We start from the raw sequence: 23,201 nt of genomic DNA on the forward strand, positions 1-23,201 counted from the left end.
CACCGAGAGCCATGTCCCTGTCCAAGTTCCCTGTCCGTATCGGAGATGTGCGGCGCAGGATATTGCTGTTCATGACTTTGATATGTACACTGACTTGTATCTGTCTGGTTTTAGCTCTCCTTCACTCTCTCTCTCTCTCTCTCTGTCGACTCTTTCTTTGCTTATTCCATCGGTTATAGACGCACGCTGCTTACTTTAGTGTGTCCTCACATCCATTTCCATCGTAGGAAGTGCCTGGAGCTGACCGTGGACCTTAAAAACTTAATGCGGGCTGCAGAAATAACCGGAGAATCCGGATAATCTGATTTGTGTGCCATTACTCAGAAGTACTGGGTACTCACATGTCATTAAATTGTTCATGGTATCATATACCTTAACATAAGTGGAATAAAGGAAGTTATAAGTAGTAGAATTATGGCATGGTATAATGGTAATTCTCCACCGTTCGCTGTTCATTATCATTCTGACCGACTTTTCAGTTTCCCCATACCATTGCCATTGCCTACAGCCTACCCAGTAATCACTTCCCCGCCATCATTTTTATTGCCTTCCACACCCCCACATTTTGTGACCGCATTTTAGCTTCATTTACAGTTATTTGCATTGCCCCACCTGTACACGTGTAGGATGGGTGAGGGGTTTCAACCGCAAATTCAATTTTGGTTTAGAGCCGACAAACATTTTGCAGCATGTTTATGTCCGTGTGTCCGTGTGTCCGTTGCACCCGCACCCAAACCCCCTGCACCATCCTACGCACGTTTTAATGCAATTTATGTGAAGTGTTTTTGGCCCCGGCTCCGGTTGCCATTGACCACAAAACGATCTTTTGTGATGATATACTTGTACAAAATGTGCCGAGTGGGCCATGAAGCGGGAGTTCCGTATGTAGATATATGTATGGCCGCAGGGGCAGTGCAGAAATTGGACTCTAGCTTGTTTTTTATTTAAACATGACCGGACCTGGCGCCAGCTGTCAGTCCGCCCGTGGCCATGTCCGTGTCACAGTTGGGCAGATAATCATCATTGCCAAACGACAAACAATTTTGCAGGTTTGGCCTTTCTCTGTACACGTGGAACTCGCATCCGATTTCATTAATAAATTCCTAGCTCCGATTGTGGCATCCGAGAGGAAAATGAACGGAATCAAACACAACGCCATCTAAATAGTATCTAATAATAAAATACTACAAAAATATATGACGCTGATTAACTGATTCTTTATCTATGTGTTGATGTTTGTTGTGTGAGTGTGAGACTTGCATTAACGGTGTACATACAGTGTTATATCTGGCCAAATATTAAACAAATCAACTGGTGGGATCCAAACAAATTTGTGTGGCAGGCAACCTATGCGTAAATCCCACTACTTTTTGTCAAACTTGACGATGCGCATGTCATCGGCGAGGCACTCCAGATCCTCGGCATCGCGGCGAAAGCGATAGGTGCCAATGTCCTGGGAAGCAGACTCTGGCAGCTTAATCGTAATGCCCTTGTACGAGAATTCGCCTTCACGTTTCTCCGGCACCTTGAGCAACATCTCATCATTGTATTCGTCATCGTTGCCAATGTCGATATCGTTGTTGTTCTGTACAGTCGGATCGGATTCATCGTCCTGTTTCCAGCCATCGATCTCAATGGGCGTAATCTGATTGCCATCCAAATCCAGCACGGAGCTCTTTTTGGCCCCATCACCATGACCATCGCTAGCTGTGGGTGCCTGTGTTTCAGAGGCATCTTCAGTGTTCTTTGGTGAAGATTTATCCATGGTATTGGGTGTTGAATCTAGCATTTTTCCCGATGTCTGAAAGTTGCGGCGAAACTCCAAATGTCCCTTGGCGTCAGAGAAGTACTGCAAACACAGCATTGTGCGGCACATCAGACTGGTGGCCATGCGTTCCATGGTGTCACGGTGATTGCCCTGAAAACCCAGCACATCACAAACCTTGACAGTGGAAACAGCATCGCTGGCTGTGGTATCTCCCTTAGCAAGATCGCGTATGTTGATTTCTGGATCGGACTGCTTGCGCCACAGCAAACTGTTGGTCCCGCGGGACATGGTGGTACGGTGCACGAGTATTTCGTTCCTCAAATTTAATAGTTTGTCCTCCAAATCCATCTCAGAGCTAAGTTTCACAGTGGAATCGGAAGCTGCATCATCAACTTCGCTGGCTGTTGCAGCCTGTGTCCCAGCAGCATCTGCAGTCGTCTTTGGGGTTGATTTCCCTTTGGTATTGGATGTTGCGTCTTCCTTGGTCTTCGGCAGTTCCACCTCCGGGCGCAGCAACATCGGGGATGTCAGAAAATTGCGTCGAAACTCCAGATCGCCCTTGGCCAGATCGTGTATGTTGATGTCAGTGATGGTAATATCTTCACCCAGCGACTCTGGCTTCTTGCGGCACAGCAGACTGGTCGGGTGCATGCTGCAGCGGGAGTTCATGCGGTACGCGAGGGCCCGGTGCATGAGCATCTTGCACTTCATATTACGAATCATTTTTAAACTTTACAAAACAAAACAAAATGTAAAATTTACTGAAATTGTTTTTTTGATTTTGAAAGCAATATTGGAATTGGTCTTGACTTGCCGAACTGTGGGTTTAGACTGAGATTCTGGTGTAACCCAAACGACGTCTTACAAAAAGCCTGCGTAAAGTCGATTTCAGTCGATTTTAAAGCCAAGTTGTTTTGGAAATAGGAAATATACTTGAAAACCAGCAAAATGCAAGCGGGAAAACAATCTAAGCAATGTATCTGTAAATGTAAATGTAAATGAAATATGAAATAGTTAAAGAGGACAAAGCTTACCTTAACAAGGTACTCCCCTAAAATAATTGAATTAATATTAATTAACAACAAAAATAATTCGTTCATTTTAGCTACAATTTCTAGTTCAATTCCATTCGCAGAGATTCTGCAATCTCACATTATAAATCGTTTCAAAATAATACAAAACAAGATGTACCCCCAGCAGGGGTAGCATAATATATGATATATAAATGTCTTTTAACGTTTTCGTTTGGCGGCATTTCCCGTGGACTTGGCCACCTTTCGCTTGCCTGCGACTGAGCGATCAGCCTCGGGAGAATCCTCCGCCTTGCCGGTGCGCACTTCTCGATTCACTTTGTAGGCTGCACTCATCCGCTTTATGTTCTCCTTGTGCACCAGCTCGTGCTTAACGATGCGATGCGGATAGTCAACGCCCAGAACGCAGCCGTAGGCCCGCTGGTCGGCGAGTGTGGCCTTCCAGGGTTCGTAGATGCAGCCATTCGGATACTTGGCCAGCTCTGGCACATACTTGCGTATGTAGTGGCCCTGGGGATCAGTTTTCTTTCCAAATGCAACGGGGCTGTAGACTCGAAAGTATTGGTGAAAGAATGCCGATGCCGAGAGCCACATCCAGTTGCCGGCATTCAGAGCCCAGTCCTGATCCAACAGCAATTGCTCAAACACACGCTGTCCCTCCTCCCAACTGATCCAGAGATCGCCGCGCGTCAGGAAGCAAGCCACGGCATGTCGTGCCAGATGGTGTATCCAGCCCTCCTGCCGCAACTGCCGCATAATGGCATCGATGAACGGATACCCTGTGCGTCCATGGGTCCAGGCCTCCAGATGATCGGCCTGCTCCTGCCAGGGTATCTGCAGGCAGTAAACATTCCCGACCATGCGATCAAAGTTGGGTTCGGCAGCAGCCACCGTGTAATAGAACTCACGCCACATAATTTGTCCAATGAGGGAGACGGGCGGCTGCGAGTGCTTGGGCTGCCGCTTCAGAATCTCCTTCAACTGCTGATGGAAAAGCCTCGCACTGAGGCATCCAAACTTCAGATACGGACTGAGCACTGTGGTGCTGGGCTCCAGGGAGTTGGGTGCAGTGTTTGGCTTCTCGAAGCGAGCCACCCAAAGCTCATCCCGAAGAGACTCTTTCATGCGTCTCAGACCCTCGGTTTCACCTGAATCATCAATGTTTTCCAAACATTAAGTTACTCTACGTGAAATTTCATTGATTTCTTACCGCCAGGAAACTTATTGGGTCCCAGATCCTCTGGTCTCTTCACCAACTGCTGTAGAGTGGGGCAATCGTATGCTGCTTCATCGTGCTGCTCCACTTCATCCTTGGGCGGCAGCGCTTTCTTTGACAATTTCTCTGGCAACTCCAGCACCTTGGGAGTTTTCAGCTGTTCAACCACACTCAAAAACTTTTGATATGTGATGGGAGCCTTGCCCATGTTCTTGGCAATAACCAGCTCTGGATTGTAAATTGTATGGGAACAATGTGTGTCCACCTTGATGCCCGCGTCTTTGGCCAATTTCTGAACAGCTGCATCGCGTTTCAGGGCGTAGGGCTCGATGTCCGTCTCGAATGTCAGGAGTTCCACGCGCCAGCTTTTAAAGATGCGGGGAAAAACATCGACGGGCTGGCCCCGCACCACAAACAAACGTGAATGGAGCTGCCTTAGCTGCTGGTCCAGGTCGTCAAGCGTCTGTTGAAGAAAACGCCAGCGGTTGGCTCCCACCTGTATCCAATCAAGAATGCCAGGATCCAGTATGAATATGGGTCGCACATGGAATTTCTCAGGCGCAACGTTAGCCGTCGCAAAGATTTGCGACAAGGCGGGATTATCGTGGACGCGGAGACCTTTGCGGAACCAGTGGACGAGTGTAGCATGCTTGGCATCCATCATCCATTACCTCAAGGACCAAAAAACTCTTCCAAAAAATGTATTCTGCAAATTCAAACACACGGCACGCGCCAGCTGGGAGGAGAGAGCTGCCAACTTAACCGAAATGAAGTTACTTGCAATTATAGAAACAAAAATTGCTTTGAAACTAGAAACATTTGTTATAATAATTTGTAATAATTAATCAGTACGTAACTAAGACTTTAGCGATTCAGATCAAGTCTGTTGTAAAAACAGCTGTTGTGTAACAAAAATACTTAACTTCCTAATACCCAAGGAGTTAGCAGCTTCATCCATTATTTGGTGGTGCAAAAGAACCGTTTCACGGTATATTTTAAAAATACGAACGTATATTCTTAGGGTCCGACGGTATATTCAATCGATAATTCCGCGGTCACACTGGTGCACAAGCACCGGTTGCCAATATATAACTATTTTTACACAAATAAAACAACTAAATTAGCTATTACTGAAGAGTTTGATAAGCTCCTAATCGTCGCCAGAGAGTGGTAAGTAATGGAATGATATTTTAACTTGCCGATCATGCTAAATCAACCCAAATTTGCCTTTTTTTGGGGCGGCGTCAGGCAGTAAATTAATCAACGAGCGAGCCCTCAAAGAAGAACAGAACTGGGGGCAAAATGGATCTCCTCGATTCCATACTGAACGCCATGGATGCCCCTCCATCGGCCAGCGAGCAGCAGAAAACGCTTATCAAGAAGCAGCGTGAAATGATGGAGCGGATGCAAAAGAGACAGAAGGAGGAATTGTTGCGATTCCGCAAGTATGTGGACGAGCGTATGGCCCGCTTTGCCAAAGATGATCGAGTGTCCATCGAGTTCCAGCCCCTGGATAAAGTGCACCGTTCCGTCATTCACGAGATTGCGGAGAACGGCGGCTTCATAGCGATGAGCTTCGGCCAGGAGGATGTCGATCGCCATTCGGTGGTATACAAGAAGGAGCATGCACCCGGCGAGGATGAGGTGACGGCGCGTCGCAATGGCGATGGCTGGAACAAGGAGATTGCCAAAGAATACGCAGAACAACGAAAAGAGCGCCTGGCTCAAGAGCAGAGCGACAAAAAGGCTTCCACAGCAGCAGCCGCAGCAGAAGCGGGCTGCTCCACAGACCCAGACAATACAACGGGCGAGGTGAAGCCTATGACCAATTACAAAGCAAAATATGCCCATCTGATAGGTGAATCGGCGGGCCTGCAGGCAGCAGGCAAAACAGAAACAAACCAAAGCTATGGCTTTGTGCCCAGCAAGAACAAGAAGGACATGCGCTCCATCGAACAAACCCTGGCCGATATACAGGCCAAGAAACGCCTAAAGCTCCAGCAGCAGCAGGAGCAACAGCAAGAGCAAGATCAGCAGCAGCAGCAACAACTAGAAGAAGAGGCCTTAGAAGTCAGCCAGTCAGCGGCGGAGGATCCTCCCGTGGCTGATCATCAATGAAAGCAATAAGATTTCAATATTAGTTTTGTTGGTTTTGATTAGTCACATGCAATGTCTCGTCGACTGCCATGTAATAATAAGTAAATAAGCAATGTAATTTGTTGGCTAATTAGGACGCGACAGCTAAATGTTTATAATGTTGAATATCAAGTGCAGAGTGTCCGATTCGCATTATCTATTTATATAATAAAAGCAACATTTTTAACTGTAAATAGCGTCACACTTTTACGGTACATAGCGGCCACCAGAGCTGCATCAAATCTATTTTCAGAAAGCAAATAAAAAATAGAAAATACAGTATGCTTTTTGCGATCCATTTGTGGAACACACGCCTGCAACGAAAATTCAAGTTCATGGACTACATGGGGCATTTACGAGTTTACACGGTCTTGAAATAAATGTAAGCTACAAAATACACTGAAAAAAATATATCAACAAATTATCCTTAGAACGAACATTCCAAAATGCAAGTCCACCTATCTGTGCGATATATGCTGCATTTCACAACATTCGTTTTTATTTCTTAATAATTACAGTACATATTGCTTAATAATGTAATTGTTTATTTTTAGAAATGAAAATCAAGTTAACGGTGCCAATAAAACATCGATAGAGATCAACATAATCGGTGTATGTACATGTATCGTAGGGCTGCAAAAACATCGATGGTCGTACCATCGGTAATTATAATAAACTAAAATAGAATCTACAGAATTGTGCTTTAATGGCTTTATGTTCCTATTTTTATGATAAGGTTACAAAATCGCTTTGTTTATTTTCTAGACTTCTCTGTAACGAGAGTGCCATCGATGGTCTTGCAGCCCTAGTATATCGATGATCGAATATCAATCTTTTTGCACCTCTAGCGACCGCGACACGTGTTGGACCACAAAATGAATTTTAAAAAACAAATTTTTCATTTTAAACATAGTCTACGACCTTTGTTAACTAAGAAAAAGGTAAGCTCTAACTTGCAACTGAGACATCTGATAATTATGGCTGATTAATCATATTTGGCTTACTCAGACTACATAGATGACTACCATGAGGACAGTTCTCTTTAACCACAACTATTAATGCATTAATTTTGCTTGCAGATGTATTAACGATTGACCAATTTACTGCAGCCTGCAGCTCGATTCCATTTGTAAGTGCAATTTATTAAGACCGTAACACGTTCTTATATGATGATAAACTATGATAGGGACATCTGATGTCCATGACTGATTTATCTTGATAGTAGAACTGATATCTCAATGCCTTAAATGCATATTAAACTTTTATGAACATATTCAAATCCAAATTCGTCTTTTATTTACAGAGGAACCCTCACTTTTCCATGGACACAACAATGATTTCGGAACTCAGCTTTGTAAGTATTGACTTGGGTGTACAATTTATTCTACCCTTCTCCTGATGATAACTTGAGATAGGGACATCTGATGTCCATGACTGATTTATCTTGATAGTAGAACTGATTTCTCGAAGCTTTTATTGTATATTCCCTTAAATAAACACTTTCTAATCCACATATATTTTTTCTTGCAGAGGGAAGTGTGATTCACAATGGTCACGTCCAACGATTGCATTGGGTAAATCTGCTATGTAAGTATTTTTTGGTTAAAAAGTATATTCGGCATCTTTCTGATGATAACTTGAGATAGGGACATCTGATGTCTATGACTGATTTATCTTGATAGTAGAACTGATTTCCCGATCCTTTTATTGAATATTCACTTAAATAAACAATTTCTAATCTATATACTTATTTTCTTACAGAGGAACATATGATTCACAACGGACAAATCCAAAGACTACATGGTCCAAGTCTACTTTGTAAGTATTTCCTTGGTTACAAAATATTTTCTGCACCTTCCTGATGATAACTTGAGATAGGGACATCTGATGTCTATGACTGATTTATCTTGATAGTAGAACTGATTGCAGCATTATTTCTCTTTTCATATACCCAGTCATGAACACTTCTGACCAACATATCCATTTTTTTTTTTACAGATGCCTGTCCCGTCGATGGACATATTCGCAGCAATGTCCGTCTTAATTTGAAATGTAAGTATATTAAAGTACCAAGCGACTGCCACCTTTTTTGTGATGATAACTTGAGATAGGGACATCTGATGTCTATGACTGATTTATCTTGATAGTAGAACTGATTGCGGCATTACTACTCTTTTCATATCCCCAGTCATGAGCAATTATAACTCGTAAATGTACCATTTCTTTGCAGAGGAAAGTATGATTTTCAAGCGAAACCCAACGAATGGACGTGATTCATGTTTCCCTTGTAAGTATTGCTTAGATCTACCGTTTTCTGCTCTCTCTGATAACTGCTTTCTGATGATAACTTTGATAGGGACACCTGATGTCTATGACTGATCTATCATGTTTTTTACATTCTGAAAATTTGTTCTGTCTATTCACAATGTCAGTTGAAATTAAAGTTTTATTTTAAACAAATTTTTACTCCTATTACAGATTCACTCGAGTCGCAGAGGTGAGATTGGGATAGTCTAGTGGTTGTAACTATTACAAATTAGCAATTTTGGATTGATTTCCTCCAATAAAACTATAATGATATCCCTTTTAGATGCTACTTTGCATACCACAAATATATTTCGTGAAAATTCAAAAACTTGGTTTTCATTTATTTTGGTCTTAATCGAAACGCGGGCTGTAATTTGGGTGCTGGCAACTCGATGCGAGGAACAGCTGTTTGTAATTCCAAAAAGGTTGGCAGTCTTGGCGCCATCTGTTGGCCACAACAATACTGATAAGGCAAGGAAAAAATCGCCGCTACCTTTCAATTCATTCAAGTGCACGAGATCAAGATCAACCTGTTTGCCAAAATCCTACAAAATGCTGCCCACCAAAACGGACTCCCGTCGACGTCTCAATATTGGGGGCTCCATCCCGCCGTCTGGCGACTACGTCAAGGTGATAGATGACCAAAGTGAAACGGATGGGTTCGTGAACGAGCAATGGATAGAACCAAACTTGATACTTGAGCCAACGCCATGGAAAACGATACTCATCATCCTCACCCTGTTCATAGGCGGCACAGTGCGTTCAATAGTCGACCCCGAGGCGGCCCCTTGGTGACTCATCCACTCGATAACTCTTTGCTTTGTTTTGTTCTCAGATATGTATTGGCTTTGCCACCATAGACTGGATGGCGGATATAAATCGCGAGCGGCTGGACCGTGTGTGGGCTTTGTCCATTATCGGAGCACTGACCATTATACCCGGCGGCTACTACATGTATGTGTTATCCTGCGTTATGCTGCATCGTCGTGGCTACACCATGGATGATATACGACGACTGGGATAGGGATAGGGGATTAACATATGTGTATTTGTATTTGTTTTTATGTTGTACTATGTTTTGTCAAATACAGTTTTATTGCATTTACTTAACACTACAAATAATTCACACATTTCATTGGCATATTTATCTTAGATCCTTCGAGAAGGTAGCAACAATTCTTATATCTTCAATCCACGTGTATTGCCCCAGCGTCAATTGATTTTTTTGCAGTAGTTATTTCTTTGTTGCATTTGCTTTTTGTATAAAAATATTTGTAAATACGAATTTGTTATCAAAATGTATTATGCTTGAGTGGTTTTGCTTTTTAGTGCGCGAAACATTTGCTATCTATATACACCACTTTGTAAGCCTAAAGCTGTATAACTCTGGATATATAAGATATATATATATATATATATATATATATATATATATATATAAGTGTACTATATTGATTTTATATTATGGCCATTTTCTCTATCAAGCATTTAGGTATGGTTTATATACTTTTTTGTTTTTGTTTTGAGCTTAATTATATACAATTTATGCGTATTTATTTACTCGATTTAAAGTTTTGTTTCGCTTTACAAACAATTAATTGCTTTTGATATTACCACAAGCCTAGGGGTATAACAGAGCGGGCATCAAACTATATGTCGGGGGGTTAGCCAATACGCACATATACACAAGAGACACACACACAAGCACGCACATATCCAAATATATGTTGTAACGAAATTAAACTAGAGACAAGTAACATTTCTTCACTGCTCAACAACGGTCACCTCTATGGGCGGTATAAACTTCCAAACATGCGCCTGCTGCTCATCATAGCTGGACGAGAACATTTCTAATTGACCTTCTACAACATGTGTGGCGCTCGGACAGGAACGTGCTGACGTTGGCTTTTTCTGTTGCTGCTGCTGCTGCTGCTGCGGGTTGGTGGTGCACTCAATGCCAGCCTTGAAGCGTCCAGGCGTAAAGAATATCACAGAGCAAGTGTGCTGCGTCTGCTCCTGTTTCTCCAGAATGGGAATGGAAATTCTAAAGATAAAACAAAGATTAGACATTAACTAACATTAATATATATCCATCAGATCTCACCTATTTGGGCCTGAGAAGGCCACGCGTGTCTCCAGATTGTAATTCTCCATTCCATTTAAATAATCCTGATAGAACTTGATGCTCAACACCAGATTCTTGAGCGGCTGCATCGAATCATTGGTCAACTGTATGCAAAGCAGCGCACGCTGTCCCACCGTACACACAAGTTCGCTGTGCGGCTGCACAGGCGTATCCTGAAAGCTAATAGCTAAGAGCAAAGAACACAAATGAAAATGGGTTTCTCGTACTCGACGCAGCACAACTTACACCACTGCAGGGGCGATACAGCAGTGAGATCCACCATGGACTGCGATAGGACTATGCCCCGCAAGGAGGCCATGCCCTTGATATCGGTTCCAGTCAGCAGCCAATTGATTTTCACCCGCTCGGCTATATGCTCTGAGCATAGTTTGCCAAGAGCATCATTAAACGACAGCAGCTGCGTTCGAAAACAGAGTTCTGCAAAAGGATTTGAGCTTGGTTTTAAATCCGACCACACAGGACACAGGAAATATAGATCAAACCTCTCTCTAGATTCTCCGCAACTTCGGCTGCCCGTGCCGCACACACTTGCTCCAGTGAGCAACGATCCACTGGTATGGGCACACGGCAGCTCTCTTTGGCCTCGATGAGTATATTCTTGTTGTCTGTGTAATTGAGCGACATCTCTTGAGCGGTTAGATTGGATATATCCAGCACCAGATAGAACTGTGAAGCTCTAAAAACGAAGAGGAAAATTAATATATGTTCGCTTGATCATTCCTTCCACTTACATCTCGGCTGGCAGAACATCCCAGCTGGTAATCTGTGCACTGGGCAGCAGCTCCAGATTAAAGGACACAGCACACTGACGACAATACCCAGCCGTCAGTGCCTCCCCTCCTGAGTATTTCAAGCGTACCTGCGCCTCAATATGTTGCGAAAACTGCGAGCCAATGCTGGAGGGTTCTGGCTGCAGGCTCAGTGCCGCCAGCGAGGGCTGCCCACCGGACATGGTGGAGCGAAAGCTGGAGGTTTGCGGTTCGTGGCGCCGATGCTGCGGTGAGCCCACTCTCGAGGGCAAACTGGCATGCCCAGAGCCGGACATCAGGGAATAATCACCAGCAGCTGGTGCACTGGAATGCCCCACCGATGACGGTGGTTGGGGACAAACGAAATCCGCCTCAGCGTACACTTCCACCACAAAATCGATGGTACCCTGTGGCGGAACAGGCAGCTTGGCCTGCAAAGGGGAATAAACCGATTGAGAATCCATACTCAGCGTGCTTTTTTTCCACTTGAAACTCACCTGCAAAGCCTCTTCATCTATCCGAAAGATCTTCCTCTGAAGCTCCTGTTCTACATTTGAGTTAATGTTCACCTCCAGATATTCCAGCGGCAGGATGGCGCTCTCGTTGGTAATGGTTATGGTGCAGCTGGAGGACTCTCCATTGTACAGCGTGAGGCTGGCCGAGGTGACGACAATGTCCGCACTATTCATATTGCTAAATGTGGCCGTCTGTGGCAGCGAAGTTTTCACAGCTATTCTCGGCAGGGCGGGTATCACCTCCACTAGATAGTTGGGCGGAAAGCTACGTCCCCGCATATGCTTCAGTCGACAATTGGACTTGACGCCCAGTGTGTGCGTACTGTAGCCCTGAAGATCCAGCTGCCCCGTCTCGATGGGCGTGCCATGCAACGGCACATAGGTGGGCACATGCGGCTGTAGGACAATGGTCTGGGGCAGCGACTCGAACACAACGCCATTCGTCAGCAGTCGCATATCGGTGACGGTCAGCTCAAATGGCAGGGGATTCCTTAAACGCACACACACCTCGCTCAGATCGTTCTGAACCCACAGGAAAGCTGCAACAAAAGGGAAAGATGATTGTCATGGCTTCATTTCAAGTGCCTGGCTCACCTATTTTATTCTTATCCTTCTTCTTGTCCCTTCTATCCACGGAATTAAAGTGGATGGGCGTGAACAGAAACGGTCCGCTGTCTGCCTTGGCCACCTTGATACGCTGCGGCCGCAAGTGGGGCGGTAAATCCTTCACCTGAAAGTCCAGGCAGTAGGGCAAATCTGTCAAATTTGCGGGCGGTATCACAGTGCCATTCTCCAGCACCAGCGGCACAGGCGAGCCCTCGCACTGGGCGCTCAGATTCTGCAACAAAATATTTTTAGATTTCATTGAAATACTAAATTGAATGGTGCTCCCACCTGCAGTTGTATAGCCATTTCGCTTTGTTCTGTGGGCGACATATTGTCCCATTGGGTCTGTAGCAGGAACGTCATGTGGCGCGTGGCCAGGGCCGAGTGTCCCAATCGCCGAGCTGCCGTGATCAGGCTCTGAACCAAATCAATTTGCAGTGCCGGCCAGCCGGCAGCATTCCCCACTACTTCCAGCGGGTCCAGGCATAGCAAGTAGCCCGTAAAGCTGCCCAACATTAAGCGATAGCTTTGAAGCCAATCCGGCGCCTGGCTGCCCTGCTGGACATGCTTCAGTGCCGCCAGCCGCTGAAAGAAGGCAGCCTTCCGCTGGTATCCAATCTGCTGATACAGATCCGTAATGATCTCGAATCGTTTGACACGCTCCGGCTCACTCATGCTCAAATTTATGTAGAGAATGTTCTGCAGGAACATGGCCACGTCCAGCGGTCGATTCTGTTCGATGCAGATGCGTGAGGCCTTCAGCGCCGCCTCCGTTTCAATGGTGGCCGCATGCCGGTACTTGCTGTAGTTGATGATGGCCTTGCGATAATAGTTGGTGATCTCCTCCGCCTTGAGTATGTTGCCGGGAAGCTCTCCGTTGCGCTGGTTACCGCCCAGCGGCGCTGCCGATATTGTGGATGTGGAAGAGGTGGTCGTGGACGATGTAGTTGGCGTGTCGGAGGCCGAGGAATTATTAGCCGTCGTCACCAAGGAAGATACCGATGAGCAGGAAGATGAGTTCGAGGTAAGCCTCTGCTGTTGCTGCTGCTGCTGGACTGTTGCCTCCCCATTCGTCGTTTCCGGTGCGGTGGTGACCTTTTTGGTGGCATCACTGGCTCGCCATTTCTCAGGGGTATGCCGCAGCGGTGAGGTGCCTGCAATTCCCAGTGGATCGGTTACATTTCTGCTTTTCAGGAACTGTTTTTCCACTTACCCGCTTCCTGCAGCGATGAGTTTCTATGCAGCGTCTCAATCTCTCGCATTTGCGGATACAACAGCATTGCCGATGCCGCACACAGACCCTCCTCGGTGGCCCCCACCCACAGGGAATCACCCACCGTTCTCAACGTTTCATTGGCATTATGATAGAGACTCAGTGCTTCATCGACGAGGCCCGCTTGCAGCGACAAGTCAGCCAGATTCTTCATCACACGGCCCACGCAGCGTTTCCGATTGTTCCGCGACTCCATGTCCAAGCCCACAAAGTCGCGCTTCTCGAAGGGTGCCAGGAGCAGGCTCACCTTTTCCGCCTTCTCCCGCGAACGCTCCAGCCGCCGCGACTCGAGCACCCAAAACAGGGCGCTGACAAAGTCCCCAATGCGCGACTCGAGATCCGCACACGAGTCCTGCTCGCGATAGAAGAACGCCTGCGACTTGAAGTTCGAGGGCGTCGTAAAGTCATCCTGCAGGCGACGCGGCGTTGACGATTTTTCCTCGCCAATGGTCTCCAGGCCATTGGGTTCGTCGGGTCCAAAGAAAATGGCCCGGGACTCGTAGAGTGTGCTGCCATACCGCACCTTCAGGGACTCGTGCAGGCGACAGAGCTCATTCAGCTCCGGTTGATTGTCAAATTTGCCAATGGTGACGAGGCCCAGCAGGCGGCGATGTGTCTGAAAGTCGCCCCAATCATTATGCTCCACGGGATGTTCATGGATGAAGCGCACCCAAATGGTGCGTGTATTGCCGCTGGAATCTGCAAGGGAAGAAGCATTTAGATAGGTCTCTGGGTAGCGTGGCTCCCTCAAGTGTTTTACCATTCACTTTGATGCTGTTGACACGTCGCACTTTCTCAAAGGCCCGCTGGAGGATGCGTGCCCGTGAGGGTCCCACACCACGGAGCAGCACCAGAAGGGAGCTGTGATGCAGGGCATTCTGTTCGTAGTCGGGTCGTGACATAACTGGCTCCACGCTACCATGAGACAGCATAAGACCGACCGTAGCACGCATTTACACACACACTGCCTGCGCTCGCTCGCAATACACTTCGCCTGGTGGTGGCTGTGGTCTGAAATTGCACATTTGTTCTCTTGATACGGAACCGCTTGCACACCCCCTCCGCACCACGACGCACTACTGCATGTGATTGATGTGCTGCATCAATTGATTTCCATTGTTTTGCATTGATATGTGGCCAAGTGGTGGAGCAGCAGCAGCGGAAAGGCGCCTCCCCCTTTTGAGGTGGTTTCGCTGTTTGATGTTGTTTCTGCTGCTTTCACCTCGAGAATTTCCTTTCTAGCACGTTAACTCCTTGGGATTCGAATTCCGCATGGATGAGGCAGCAGGCAAACCCGAGAATTTGGCTTTAATTGTTATACAAATTGAAGTAAAGTGATAAAAACACATTCAATTGTAAATTTTACAAAGAAATTGTCCAATCAGTGCATTGTCGGCTAGTCGCGGTGAATGGCAAATTGCAGAGATTTCTGTGTTTCTGGTCACACTACTACTTGATGGTCGATAGAATGTAAAAGTGTGTGGACAATCGCACAAAAGTACCGAATGTACCAAAAGTGTGTCGATATTTTGATATTCGCTTCAGGCTGTTACGTTTAAAACCTAGAACCAACCATCAAGTCAACAGATTGCTTGTACGAAATGACACATCTATATACAGTGTGGTTTGTAGCTCCGTATATTTAGAAAATGCGACGGCCTATTTTGGTATATTTTTGACGGTCAGACAGTATATGTCGGTAAAACCGCGGTCACACTGCACCTATTGACGCTATTTCACCGCCAAAAATTTGCAAGTAAGTGGAATGTTCGAAAAACCTTTGGATATTGATATTATTAAACAGCAATAATCACTGCAGATGCCTTCATCCATTACCGACGACATTCCAGCTGCCAAGAAAATGAAAATCGAGAAGTGTGTGTTGCGTTTCGCCAAATTGACGGAGCACGCCTTGGAGCCGGTCCGCGGCTCTGCCAAGGCAGCCGGCGTTGATCTTCGCAGTGCCTACGATGTGGTGGTCCCGGCCCGCGGCAAGGCGATTGTCAAAACCGATCTGCAGGTCCAAGTTCCGGAGGGCTCCTATGGTCGCGTCGCTCCCCGCTCTGGCCTGGCCGTGAAGAACTTCATTGATGTGGGCGCCGGCGTTGTGGACGAAGACTACCGTGGCAATCTGGGCGTCGTCCTATTCAACCACTCTGAAACGGACTTCGAGGTGAAGCATGGAGATCGCATAGCTCAGTTCATTTGCGAGCGCATCTTCTATCCAGAACTGGAACTGGTCGACAAGCTGGATGACACCGAACGCGGCGAGGCCGGTTTCGGCTCGACCGGCGTCAAGGATTTGCCAGCTGCCAAGAACGGCAACGGAGAGAAGGCACCGCCAGCCGAGCCAGAGGCCACCCCCACCCCCATTGCCACCTAGAGTCTCACGCGCCATTGGTGCTGCTGCGGTACAGAACACTTGTAATTTGTAAGCTAAACCAACACATTTGTCATCGGTCCATTACGTTGACCATTCATTCAATGTCCATACATAAGTACTACGTAAAATGCCATTAAATATTATGAAAATATGTATAAAACATTTTACTGTGGATTTCTACTAAAAGTTAAATTGTGTGAGTTATCAGATTAGTGCGAGTAAAAGAGAGAGAGAGAGAGACAACGAGAAGGGACGTGTGAGACGCTTTTTACGCGTCACAATTTTTATACCCGGCACTCGGTACTACATCTGCACCTTAGCGGTGTTTTGTCAAATTTTACATTTTTTCTTCATCTGTCATCTACATCTACAACACTTCTCACACCAACACGCTCCGTTAGCTTGCCGCCCTTCCCTAGACCCACACACTGCAGACACGAGGCAGAGGCAGACGCACCGTCCGCACAAAAAAAAAAAAAACAAATAAAAGCTGCGGGACGGGGTGGGTTAAAAGTGAAAAGAACAACAAAAGCTAATTTCTCCATTGTGGCTATAATAATGATCCAATCGGATCCCAATTTGGTGATCTGATAGATATGGCCATTTCCTACGGAATGGCGTTTTTAGTTTTCTGTTATCTTCAAAATTGTAGATTTGGGAGGTTTTCGCCCTTTTGCGGGGCGGAAGGGGGTGTGGCTCATTTTTTAAATACACTGGTTTCAGTGTGAGCATATAGCAGTCTGGATGCAAAATTTGGGGGCTCTAGCTTTTATAGTCTCTGAGAACTAGCCGACAAACAAGACGGACAGACAGACATGGCTCTATCGATCTATTGATGCTGATCAAGAATATATATACTTTATGGGGTCGGAAACGCTTCCTTCTGTGCGTTACATACAACCGTTATTCGCACAAATACAATATACCCTATTTACTCTTCGAGTACCGGGTATAATAAATAAAAAGCTTTTATCAGCAAACAGAACAGCCAGTTGAGTCGCAGTCGTCAGAACGTTGACAATTAAAACCGTTTATTAAGTGCACACAGAAAGTAATTATAACTAATAAATAAATTTAATAAATATAAAAATAAATCAATTTAATTTAATAAATAAATTATAATACAAAATCAAAAGAAATCTAATCGTAGGTGTGTATTAAGGTGTGTAACTTGGCATAATCCACTGGACTTTCAATTGTTCCTTATCAAAGGCTGTCTAATAAATACCTAAAATTGAGCCACGAGGGCAATTCTGAGTTGTCACCTTACAGCAAATTTGAAATATTTAATCAAATTAAAAAGAATTGTGAGAGCGAAAGACCAGGAGCAATCGAGGAAATCAAGTATGGCGATCTCATTAGGTTCGCCGATTGCTGTCAACATATTGCCCGTATGCTCTTTGAATGGGATACAGAGCTATACAGCAGCCTTGAGCAGTACATGAAATGTAAGATCAGAAGCATTCACATTGACTTTGAAGAGGTGTACAAACGCTTGGAGACAACCTCGTCGAGGGACAAGGAAACCTACTGGGACTCCCTCAGCCATGCCATCAGGGAAGCAGGTCCCACAAAAGTCGTATTGCGTTATGCACCCGAATCATACCACTGTGATCACATGGAAGCATTTCGCACAGTCATGGGTCAGCTCCAAAACAAGCTAAATCTGAAAGAGTTGGACATATATGGACCGGGTGAGCATTACACAAATGTACAAACAGAAAGGTATAAACACAAAGCTATTCATTGCAGGCTACACCCTAGAGGGTCTGGAAAAGCTTAAAAGCCTCGAGACACTCCGTTTAAATATTCGTATGGATATTGATGACTTGGTCGAGAGCTGTATCCAGAACAAAAACTTAAAGAAATTGTCATACATGAATAATGAAACGGGAGGAAAGAGGCTGGCCACGATTGTTCCGCATTGCGGTGACTTGGAAGAACTCACCTTCAAAATGAGAACCGATTGCGATGCAAGCGAGTACAAGCCTTTGGCCAAGATTCCCAAACTGAACCACTTGAAGATCGCGGGTGTGCACGAGAAGGGCACTCTGCAGCCCCTGCTGGAGGCATGCGTTGCCAAGCGGCGCAAACTGCTCACCAGATTGTCCGTAGACGATGTCCCATTGGATAAAACGGAAACACAGGCAATGGCCCAGATTGAAACACTAACCAAAGTGAAGTGTGGATTTGACGATCACCAGAGCATTGGGCTCTTGTCCCAACTGACCAAACTCGGCTACTTAGAGATACTCTCCGAGCATGATTTTTTGGCCATATCTGAGCAGGTTCTGAGCATTCTTAAGGACTCGATTGCGGAAAAGAGGATTGACATAGTAGATATGAACACTGCCATCTGCTACCTACCAAGTGAGGGATATCTTACTCTTAGCATAGGCGGAGATAATGTCAATGCCTCCAACTTTGGTGCACTTGCGACTCTGCCAGGTTTGTGTTCGCTTGAAATATACGGAACGCCTCAAGTTGGTTCACTTAAGCCGATTCTCAATGAATTAGCAGCGGCATTCCGGAAAGCACCCACATTGACGTCTTTGACGTTGAGAGAGATCACAGCCGCGGAAGTCGCCATCGTGTCTCAAATCGCATCCCTAAAGAGTTTGAAGTGCGGATTTGCCGAAAAAGAGCAGAGGCCCTTGCCTGAAGAAATGATTGGGGATGTGCCAGTATTTTCGGGACTCCTCTAGGCCAAAACAATTCTCCAAAAGCTCCTAGGGCGGCTACCCACTCACCAAGAAGTTAATGAGGATGCGCCATCCTCCTCAGGTTCCGTCCAGAGCCGCCTGAAGATATTAGAGTGCGGATTGGCCAAAACACTCAAAGCTGAGCTCCAAGAGCAGATACCCCTGCCCAAAGAAATGACTGAGCCTGTGCCATCATCCTCAGGATCCGCCCAGAAGATATTGAAATCACAGAACGCTGAGCTGCTAGCGCAACTACCCTTGCTCGAAGAAATGACTTTTATATCTGGGCCATTATCCCCAGTAATCTCAAAGCGCTTCCTGACTGCTCTGGCCGCCAAGGAGTCGCAGGTACTACAAAAACTTCATTTCTCAGGGAAGGAAGCAAAGATCGACACCGTGGCAGCAAAGGAACTGGCCCGCCTAAGGTCTTTGCGTACTCTGAAATGTCAGTTCGCTGATCCTCTGGACATACAGCTGCTGTCTCACCTAACCGAGCTCGAATATTTGAGTCTGATAGCGAATGAAACGTTCGACAAGATATCGCCTGGGCTCCTTACAGTAATAAAGACCTGCAAAAAGTTAACTAGAATTAACATCTACATCGAACACAAGCAGACAAGTTCCGGCGCTGTCAACACAACATCGCCTGATATATGCGCAATTTTGGAGGCCTCTCAAGATTATATTCACATACAGATCAACAGCGGAAGCGTATGGTTCAATCGGGAAAACAAAGATTTGATGAAAAAGACAGAACTTCGCGTAGAAATGAGTTTATTTGAAAATGAAAACTTTGCAATGGAACCTCTTGCCCGCCTTGAATCCGTACAGCATATGATAATCAAAGGACACCATGAAACTGTCTCATTAAGAGAATTCTTCGCCGCTCTAGGAAGGAGAAATAATCACGAGCTACAGAGTCTGGATATGAACAGCCCGCTCGACTTTGATGAGACTACAGAGTTGGCAAAAATTACTTCATTGACGAGCTTCAAAGGCAAATTCAGCGATTCACGAAGCTTCCAGCACTTCCTCCATTTAAGCGATTTCAATGTCAAGCAAAGAGGTATAATTTTAAGGTATGTAATTGACTTGTTACTTTTTTAGTTCAATCGCAAAACTTGTATCCCATTCCGCAGAAACATCGATTTTTACAAGAGCACTGGCTTTTTGTATATTCGAATTTTAAGGGATGACCAAGGGAACGACACGGACCTAAACCCTCTTGCTAGGCTGCCGAATTTGCGGCATGTATCAATTGAGGGACCCTTCGAAGAGGGCTCCATGCATAGTTTCTTTGGGCATGTATCAATTGAGGGACCCTTCGAAAAGGGCTCCATGCATAGTTTCTTTGGGCAGTTGGCCACGTGGCAAGCCGATACTTTGCAGGAACTGGATGCGGGCTATTACGAAATGAGCAATAATGAACTGAGGGAAGTCTGTAGAATGAGGTCTCTCCGAAAACTGATTTGCAGGTTATCCTGTGCAAAAAACTTGGAACAGCTGGCACAACTTCCACAGCTGGCAGAGCTGATTGTTGTCACCCATGAAAAGGGCTCCCTTCAGAATCTTCTTGCAAAGCTGGCCGACAGGGAGTGCCACACACTAGAACACTTGGATGTATGGGGCGAAGGTCTGACCCCCGAAGAGGTGAAGGCAGTGTCAGCTATAAGTTCTTTGAAGCGGCTCCAGTGTGCGTTCTGCTGTACATAGGGTCTTGATGTCTTGTCAAAGCGATCCTGCATCAATGAACTGGTCATAACAACTGGGAAAGATAAAACATCTCTGACAGATTTGCTCACTGCTTTTGGATCTCTTGGCGAATCAAAGATACAGAATTTGAAAATCAAAGGTCCGGCAGCCGATCAAGAACCAGTCAAGGCATTGGACATTGTTTCTCAAATTCCGAAACTAAAGTCCTTGGAGCTCCCAATCAAAGATACCCAGGGCATGGAGGGATTGGCCGAGTCTTTGCATCTCGAAACGTTGACAATATCCTCTACCCCCGAAAGGGGTACTCTAGAAGGTCTTTTCGGTGCACTTTCATTGAAGGCTTCGAGCAAATTAAAGAATTTGGATTTAGGGAGATCTTTCATTGGCCTTGAAGAGGCTCGCCATCTTGTGCAGGTTGATTCAATCACAAGTCTAGTGTGTGGCTTCAAAGATGAAGAAAGCCTCTCCGTCTTGGCAAACATGACTAATCTTGAGAGCATATACATCACTTCCGAACATACATTTGATACTATTTCCGGACATCTCCTTGAAATCTTCCGTGGATGTCGAAAACTAGAGTATATCAATTTGGAAAGCACACTCTGCAGCATGTGCAAAAGCTTCCTTAAAAATTCCGTGGATATACTGAAATCAGTGAGAGATCTCTCAGTTCAAGCTCCATTGAAAATACGGATCTCCCCATCATCTCGTGCATCAATAGACGAGGTAAGCCAAACACGAAAAGCCAAAACACATCCCCGTTGTCTCAATTGGTGTTTTTTTTTTAATATCTTTCAGATGACTGAAAACGATAAAACGTATTTGACTGTCACCTCGAAAGTAATAGACCACACGACTAACCAATGACGTACTTACATATGTACAACATAAGTATGGAATGGACATGGAATAAAAGACTCTTCCCAGCTACTCCATAACACTTCCAAATCGAAATCGCTTCACTGAAATATACTTTTAGGCTGATCGGAAAACGTGGAAGAATCTTAGAGATACACACCCGAAAATATACTCTTGGGCTAATTGAAGATCAGAAAGTATCTGTATGGTAATTGTAGAATTACAAAATACATTTGGACTGAAGATGTAGATGTAGTTAGAACATCTAATTTAAAAATAAATCATATAAAATAGGCATTTGAATGAATTGCTCAAATGCATGTTTTCACTCAATATTTCACTCAATTTCACTCAAAATGAAATCAGAGAAGTTGGAAAAATGTCGATAGCTTAAAAAAATGTGTAAAGTTGATGTCGTAGGAATTTACTATCCAAATTGACTGTACACAATTGGATTTCGTTATCCCTCAAGTTTCGGCACACCAAAGTTATACGTATTGGAATTGGCTCTAATTAACATGCAGTTGCAAGCCAACCTCTTTGGGCAAGATATTTTCCTGTCTTTCTGATAAATAATACCTAAGCAAACAATTATTGCTGAGGACCATAGTAACCTGGTTGGTTGTCAGCAGGGATGGTCTGTTAGGGATACTTGAACCGGGCAGGCGCAGTGAATTATGACCGAGTAATGAGAACCAAGGAGCGCCGATCCGATGGCCCACAATATCAGTTCGCGTGTCTCAAGTGCATTGCTGCGCAATTTACGCGGGGCCGATTTTAATAAATTCAATGACTCCAATTTGTAATTAGACGCTGGAGGTGCGCTGCGTGCTTTTAATTGTTTTGCAGCCATCCTTGGTTGCCTTTTGGCGCAACGGTTACGCTCGACCCGCGGCGCAGAGAGCGCTCCGGAGGTCAGCCGCGTGCCCATAACGCCTCAGAGACTGCAGTCAGAAGTGCAGTTTTATTATTTTTACCAAGACTACCCCCCCATAGGGTAGGTACGGGTATATTTTACATTTCTCAAAATTCAGAAGGTTCAGAAGGAACTTCTTCAGATCTCAGAGTCTGAGCAAAGGGTATTTCATGTTCGTTCCATTGTTTAATGTGTGTTGTATGATAACTGGTATAATTTATTTGCTTTAGCTTGTGAAAAATAGCTATATTTCATTAAATGTAAATAATAAATCAAATTTATTCTCTTTCCTAGTTTGCAGAAGGTCTGCATTCTGTTTCTGTTTCTCTTTCTTTTTCTTTTTCTTTTTCTCTTTCTTTTTGTTTAAGTTCGTTGCATACGGCCTATGTGTTAGAAAATGTTTCTCACTATTTAACTTATAAATAATTAAATAAAACAATATGTACACAGAAACTATAAAATAGGTATTTGTTTTTGCTTCTTTCTTGTGTGTGTGTGTGGGTGTGTGTGTGTGTGTGTGTGGGTGTGTGTGTGTGAGTGTGTTTCTTCAAGTCTTGGAGCTCTTAAAAAATGATTTACAGTTCGTAAAGTTGAATTTTGAATTCCTCTGTGCATGGCCGCAGAAAATAAATGTAGATAAATATAAAAAAAAATAAGGATACATCTGGAAAATTAAAGAGTTTTTGGGGGGTGTAACAATTGATGCCGTATTGCAATTAAAATATTTAAAATAAATAGCCTTTTACTTTCGTTTTGCTAAACAATATTATATTGAATTCTTTAAGTTGTTAAGTTACTCATTTTGCGGAATTCTACGTATTTAAATGTTATGTGTATTACTGACTAGCAGTTAAAATAAAAGTCATAGAAAATAAATAAAAT

At 44.8% G+C, this 23,201-nt stretch overlaps 8 protein-coding genes and 6 non-coding genes across 14 annotated transcripts; 11 read left to right on the plus strand and 3 right to left on the minus strand.

Annotated features, from left to right (window-relative positions):
- Nucleotides 1-1,195: 1,195 nt before the first annotated feature.
- LOC117582576 lies at nt 1,196-2,624 on the minus strand. Its single transcript, XM_034270422.1, has one exon. It carries the CDS (start codon nt 2,489-2,491, stop codon nt 1,364-1,366), a length of 1,128 nt encoding a protein of 375 aa, XP_034126313.1. The 5' UTR covers nt 2,492-2,624; the 3' UTR covers nt 1,196-1,363.
- Nucleotides 2,625-2,859: 235 nt separating this feature from the next.
- Nucleotides 2,860-4,793, minus strand: LOC117582575 (cryptochrome-2). Its single transcript, XM_034270421.1, has 2 exons — nt 4,010-4,793; nt 2,860-3,947 (listed from the first exon to the last, which is right to left on the minus strand). Exons 1-2 carry the CDS (start codon nt 4,677-4,679, stop codon nt 3,001-3,003), a joined length of 1,617 nt encoding a protein of 538 aa, XP_034126312.1. The 5' UTR covers nt 4,680-4,793; the 3' UTR covers nt 2,860-3,000.
- A 279-nt stretch (nt 4,794-5,072) lies between these two features.
- On the plus strand, nt 5,073-6,345 carry LOC117582578 (sperm-associated antigen 7). Its single transcript, XM_034270423.1, has 2 exons — nt 5,073-5,185; nt 5,264-6,345. Exon 2 carries the CDS (start codon nt 5,318-5,320, stop codon nt 6,131-6,133), a length of 816 nt encoding a protein of 271 aa, XP_034126314.1. The 5' UTR covers nt 5,073-5,185; nt 5,264-5,317; the 3' UTR covers nt 6,134-6,345.
- Nucleotides 6,346-6,983: 638 nt separating this feature from the next.
- Nucleotides 6,984-9,563, plus strand: LOC117582581 (transmembrane protein 230). The gene is made up of 9 exons (XM_034270427.1): nt 6,984-7,092; nt 7,231-7,280; nt 7,455-7,505; nt 7,682-7,738; nt 7,913-7,969; nt 8,150-8,203; nt 8,382-8,438; nt 8,630-9,214; nt 9,294-9,563. Exons 8-9 carry the CDS (start codon nt 8,726-8,728, stop codon nt 9,480-9,482), a joined length of 678 nt encoding a protein of 225 aa, XP_034126318.1. The 5' UTR covers nt 6,984-7,092; nt 7,231-7,280; nt 7,455-7,505; nt 7,682-7,738; nt 7,913-7,969; nt 8,150-8,203; nt 8,382-8,438; nt 8,630-8,725; the 3' UTR covers nt 9,483-9,563.
- Nucleotides 7,312-7,386, plus strand: LOC117582673. Its single transcript, XR_004573737.1, has one exon. It is a non-coding gene; the product is annotated as a small nucleolar RNA Me28S-Cm2645 (small nucleolar RNA).
- LOC117582675 lies at nt 7,541-7,615 on the plus strand. The gene has a single exon (XR_004573739.1). It is a non-coding gene; the product is annotated as a small nucleolar RNA Me28S-Cm2645 (small nucleolar RNA).
- On the plus strand, nt 7,772-7,845 carry LOC117582672. The gene has a single exon (XR_004573736.1). It is a non-coding gene; the product is annotated as a small nucleolar RNA Me28S-Cm2645 (small nucleolar RNA).
- LOC117582674 lies at nt 8,004-8,076 on the plus strand. Its single transcript, XR_004573738.1, has one exon. It is a non-coding gene; the product is annotated as a small nucleolar RNA Me28S-Cm2645 (small nucleolar RNA).
- Nucleotides 8,237-8,310, plus strand: LOC117582670. Its single transcript, XR_004573734.1, has one exon. It is a non-coding gene; the product is annotated as a small nucleolar RNA Me28S-Cm2645 (small nucleolar RNA).
- On the plus strand, nt 8,483-8,558 carry LOC117582671. Its single transcript, XR_004573735.1, has one exon. It is a non-coding gene; the product is annotated as a small nucleolar RNA Me28S-Cm2645 (small nucleolar RNA).
- A 322-nt stretch (nt 9,564-9,885) lies between the features above and the next one.
- Nucleotides 9,886-15,162, minus strand: LOC117582580 (protein brunelleschi). Its single transcript, XM_034270425.1, has 10 exons — nt 14,508-15,162; nt 13,688-14,446; nt 12,763-13,628; nt 12,463-12,706; nt 11,851-12,407; nt 11,336-11,784; nt 11,087-11,280; nt 10,830-11,021; nt 10,563-10,770; nt 9,886-10,502 (listed from the first exon to the last, which is right to left on the minus strand). The coding sequence occupies exons 1-10, from the start codon at nt 14,698-14,700 to the stop codon at nt 10,223-10,225; spliced, it is 3,942 nt and encodes a 1,313-aa protein (XP_034126316.1). The 5' UTR covers nt 14,701-15,162; the 3' UTR covers nt 9,886-10,222.
- Nucleotides 15,163-15,365: 203 nt separating this feature from the next.
- LOC117582582 (deoxyuridine 5'-triphosphate nucleotidohydrolase, mitochondrial) lies at nt 15,366-16,292 on the plus strand. Its single transcript, XM_034270428.1, has 2 exons — nt 15,366-15,503; nt 15,567-16,292. The coding sequence occupies exon 2, from the start codon at nt 15,567-15,569 to the stop codon at nt 16,128-16,130; it is 564 nt and encodes a 187-aa protein (XP_034126319.1). The 5' UTR covers nt 15,366-15,503; the 3' UTR covers nt 16,131-16,292.
- Nucleotides 16,293-17,333: 1,041 nt separating this feature from the next.
- LOC117582258 lies at nt 17,334-19,330 on the plus strand. The gene is made up of 2 exons (XM_034269872.1): nt 17,334-17,824; nt 17,883-19,330. Exons 1-2 carry the CDS (start codon nt 17,524-17,526, stop codon nt 18,833-18,835), a joined length of 1,254 nt encoding a protein of 417 aa, XP_034125763.1. The 5' UTR covers nt 17,334-17,523; the 3' UTR covers nt 18,836-19,330.
- On the plus strand, nt 18,987-21,631 carry LOC117582257. Its single transcript, XM_034269871.1, has 3 exons — nt 18,987-19,911; nt 19,972-21,271; nt 21,344-21,631. The coding sequence occupies exons 1-2, from the start codon at nt 19,007-19,009 to the stop codon at nt 20,543-20,545; spliced, it is 1,479 nt and encodes a 492-aa protein (XP_034125762.1). The 5' UTR covers nt 18,987-19,006; the 3' UTR covers nt 20,546-21,271; nt 21,344-21,631.
- The last annotated feature ends 1,570 nt before the right edge of the window (nt 21,632-23,201 follow it).

This window comes from Drosophila guanche, unplaced genomic scaffold (genome assembly GCF_900245975.1).
Source record: "Drosophila guanche unplaced genomic scaffold, DGUA_6, whole genome shotgun sequence".
Taxonomy (NCBI): Eukaryota; Metazoa; Arthropoda; class Insecta; order Diptera; family Drosophilidae; genus Drosophila; species Drosophila guanche.

Excerpts from the sequence above, each read along its gene's own strand:
- LOC117582576 (XM_034270422.1), bottom strand. The coding sequence starts at position 2,491 with ATGATTCGTAATATGAAGTGCAAGATGCTCATGCACCGGGCCCTCGCG.
- LOC117582575 (XM_034270421.1), bottom strand. The coding sequence starts at position 4,679 with ATGATGGATGCCAAGCATGCTACACTCGTCCACTGGTTCCGCAAAGGT. Across the intron at positions 3,948-4,009 it reads ACCCAATAAGTTTCCTGGCG|GTGAAACCGAGGGTCTGAGA; the intron begins GTAAGAAATCAA and ends TTGATGATTCAG.
- LOC117582578 (XM_034270423.1), top strand. The coding sequence starts at position 5,318 with ATGGATCTCCTCGATTCCATACTGAACGCCATGGATGCCCCTCCATCG.
- LOC117582581 (XM_034270427.1), top strand. The coding sequence starts at position 8,726 with ATGATATCCCTTTTAGATGCTACTTTGCATACCACAAATATATTTCGT. Across the intron at positions 9,215-9,293 it reads CCCTGTTCATAGGCGGCACA|ATATGTATTGGCTTTGCCAC; the intron begins GTGCGTTCAATA and ends TTTTGTTCTCAG.
- LOC117582580 (XM_034270425.1), bottom strand. The coding sequence starts at position 14,700 with ATGCGTGCTACGGTCGGTCTTATGCTGTCTCATGGTAGCGTGGAGCCA. Across the intron at positions 12,707-12,762 it reads AAATGGCTATACAACTGCAG|AATCTGAGCGCCCAGTGCGA; the intron begins GTGGGAGCACCA and ends ATTTTGTTGCAG. Across the intron at positions 11,022-11,086 it reads TGCGGAGAATCTAGAGAGAG|AACTCTGTTTTCGAACGCAG; the intron begins GTTTGATCTATA and ends ATCCTTTTGCAG.
- LOC117582582 (XM_034270428.1), top strand. The coding sequence starts at position 15,567 with ATGCCTTCATCCATTACCGACGACATTCCAGCTGCCAAGAAAATGAAA.
- LOC117582258 (XM_034269872.1), top strand. The coding sequence starts at position 17,524 with ATGCTCTTTGAATGGGATACAGAGCTATACAGCAGCCTTGAGCAGTAC. Across the intron at positions 17,825-17,882 it reads GTTGGACATATATGGACCGG|GCTACACCCTAGAGGGTCTG; the intron begins GTGAGCATTACA and ends TATTCATTGCAG.
- LOC117582257 (XM_034269871.1), top strand. The coding sequence starts at position 19,007 with ATGACTGAGCCTGTGCCATCATCCTCAGGATCCGCCCAGAAGATATTG. Across the intron at positions 19,912-19,971 it reads CAAAGAGGTATAATTTTAAG|AAACATCGATTTTTACAAGA; the intron begins GTATGTAATTGA and ends CCCATTCCGCAG.